Source organism: Etheostoma spectabile, chromosome 12 (genome assembly GCF_008692095.1).
Source record: "Etheostoma spectabile isolate EspeVRDwgs_2016 chromosome 12, UIUC_Espe_1.0, whole genome shotgun sequence".
Taxonomy (NCBI): Eukaryota; Metazoa; Chordata; class Actinopteri; order Perciformes; family Percidae; genus Etheostoma; species Etheostoma spectabile.
Genome location: NC_045744.1, coordinates 185,968 through 188,773, shown reverse-complemented (window position 1 = coordinate 188,773; position 2,806 = coordinate 185,968). Strand labels below are relative to the sequence as shown.

Sequence of the window (2,806 nt, the reverse complement as noted above, 5' to 3'; positions counted from 1 at the left end):
TCAGACCCCTCCATGATTTCTAAGTGGGAGAACATGCAAAATAGCACGGTGTTCAAAAACTTATTTTCCTCACATAAAAAAAATATATATATCTGTATGTATAGCCACTTTAATAAAGGTCAGAGGACGTCAAGAGAAAGAAACAGAGTAGGGTGAAGGTGCCTTCTGGCAAAAAGGTGATCTTTTTGATGTTTTAATAGAAGCTGTACCTTCCCAGAAAGTCATCTTTATCAGTGTCTTCATCAAACAGCTCAATATCCAGATTCTGTCCCGAGTGATCGTACATCAAGGCCTGAAAATACAAATAAATACATTTGATCCTCATAAACATTGCTGTTTAAAGTGCTCCTTATGTTGATAGCATGTATGTATATGTATATGTATGTATATCCATGTATGCTGTATTGTTGGATGAATGAGGCCAAAATGAAATAAATAAATGAAATAAAAAAGGTAAATAAATTAATATAATATATAACTTCTTCCCACTCTCCCAATAACGGGTGACTGTCCGTTTTTGTTTTATTTTTAAAATATTAATTCATCAGAATCCATTATTTGTCATGATTATCATGATTCTGATGATTGGATATTGAAAATCTATTTCAAAAGAAATTATTGGACATTATAAATGCCGATACCGATGGTCCAGGAAGAGCCTAATATCAGCCCAGCAATAATATTGGTCGGGCTCTAATTCAAACAAGCCACTGGGTGGGGTGTGCTTCCTCAGGCAGCACCATGGGCACCATGTATGAAAAACTGGCCCGGCATTCTCTATTAGTGACATCACTAATTTAGGTCTTTCAAACAGAAATGTCAGCGAGGCACAAAAGTGCTGTCTGTGGGAGACAGAGATCCATTTGAAGTGAAGTGTGTTTTTTGTATTACATATCTATTATATAGACAAAAATAAATATAACACACTAAAAGAGAAAAATCCATAAAAGTATAATAGGGGCTCTTTAACTGAGATTGATGCTGGCTGTCAAACCGTGTCGCTCACCTCGTACACTTCATTCCACTTTGGGTTGACGGTGTCGTTGATGACTTTGCTCTTGAAGAGTTGGGTCCCGACCTGGATGACTCCATACGGGTCTGACTTGCCTTTGATCAGCCCTCCTAGGAACCTGTCTTTACCAATCAGGTCCTGAGCCTCGATGAAGTGGATTCTCAGGATGGCCTGAGGAGACAAACAAGTAAAAGAGCGTCTAAAATGAGGCTGGGCCAGAAGAGAAGGGAGGTCAAGAAACACAGGAGAAAAACCGGCAATCTCTTAATTCATTTTATAGTTTTGTTTTGAAGAAGTTTAAAGGTCACATGTTATGCTTTTCCATGTTTTCTGTCATATCTACAATGTTATAATGTTAGATTTTCATGTTAAACGTTGCCAAAACATTCAATTAATGAGATAAACATATTCTAGACAAATCCCTGTGAACTAAAACGTTCAGATTTCAAACTATTGAGAACGCTCTGTTTTCAACAGTTTTTTCTACTCCCTGAGTCTTACGCGACTCGTAGCCGGTCTGCTGTGATTGGTCCAGGCTGGCAGGACTGGAGGGTTGTCTTTATTTAATCCACTGCTGTGTTAGCATTGTCCCATGTAGCTGCATGCTAACGGCAGTAATAGATGTCATCTTGGCTGCCAGTGTTGTTAGATTCTCCACACTTCCGGGTTGCATTACAACTGAAACATATCCGATTGGGGGATGTTTGGTTCAGAAGCCTTTATCTAGAATGTTCTGCTTCGTTCCACTAAAATCTCATAGTAGTTTCCCCGGAGCAACATAGCAGTAATCTTAGCCAATGCAGGTCAATTATCTCAGATGTTTTTCACGGTACAAAGTCCTGCTATATCATACCTGCAAACTCAGTGACAACTCTTTACTACCCCCCTACTGAGATATATGTAAATAATCAGTACATCTAGCATGTATAGAACAGCATATCGCCACCAGACTCCATGAGAATAATCACTACTTTTAGCGTGTATAGAGAATATATATATATATATATATATATATATATATATATATATATATATATATATATATATTCATTTATACAGTCCATTTATACATATAAGATTTAGAGGAAACAAGAAGCTATTGCCACAGGGTCAAACTTATTATTATTTTTTTTATGTAACAACTTGTAATAATAACTTGTGTCACCAGTAAATTCTATGGAGCTAGAATTGTTTCTTTATTAGATGCGAGAAAAAAAAAAAGATCTGACAGAAAAGAAAAAAAAAAGTTTGACAGAAAAAGTTATCACACTGATAGCAAAAAAAGCATTTTGTGAGAGAAAAAAAATATTTGAGAAAAAAAGTTTTAAAAAAAGTTTAAAACATTAAAAAACATTAAAGCATGTAAACATGTTCTAGTACAAACAGAAAATGCAAGTATAATCCTGAAAATGCTATATAACCGTTGCCCTTCAAAAAGTGATGCAAGTAGTTAAAGGGTATTGTTTTGTTTCAACTTTGACTCCATTTTCATAAGTTTTTGGGTCTAAGTGACTGATGGGAACCACTATCTCTGTAATTGGTCAAATATTAAGCAAGACAGCGGGGAAACAAGCTACAATGTAACGTTAAGTGGCAATTGTGCACCTTCAATTTAAGTTAACTAAGTGCTTGTTGTGCCACTGACATGCTCAAAATATGATTAGTGTCTGACAACATTATTTAAATAAAGAGTAATTTTATCAGCGTATAACACAATACATATAAAGTTGTCAGAAACTAAATAAATCTACCTTGGTTCATCTTTCCAATGTTCCAACAATCACCACTCTGGTC

General features: G+C 35.6%; 1 protein-coding gene and 1 long non-coding RNA gene across 6 annotated transcripts in view; one reads left to right on the top strand and one right to left on the bottom strand.

The window, feature by feature from the left end:
* Positions 1–2,806, bottom strand: part of esyt2a (extended synaptotagmin-like protein 2a) — an 80,581-nt gene that overhangs the window by 19,606 nt on the left and 58,169 nt on the right. For all 5 annotated transcript variants that reach the window (XM_032531919.1, XM_032531921.1, XM_032531923.1 and 2 more), the window contains exons 10-11: positions 1,007–1,183; positions 210–292 (exon numbers count right to left, since the gene is read on the bottom strand). In XM_032531919.1, coding sequence (XP_032387810.1) covers positions 210–292; positions 1,007–1,183 — 260 coding nt within the window. The remainder of the gene's footprint in view (positions 1–209; positions 293–1,006; positions 1,184–2,806) is intronic.
* The window catches only part of LOC116699383 (uncharacterized), a 1,985-nt gene continuing 552 nt past the window's right edge, over positions 1,374–2,806 (top strand). Inside the window, exons 1-2 of the long non-coding RNA XR_004334418.1 lie at positions 1,374–1,386; positions 2,463–2,469. This is a non-coding gene — a long non-coding RNA (uncharacterized LOC116699383). The remainder of the gene's footprint in view (positions 1,387–2,462; positions 2,470–2,806) is intronic.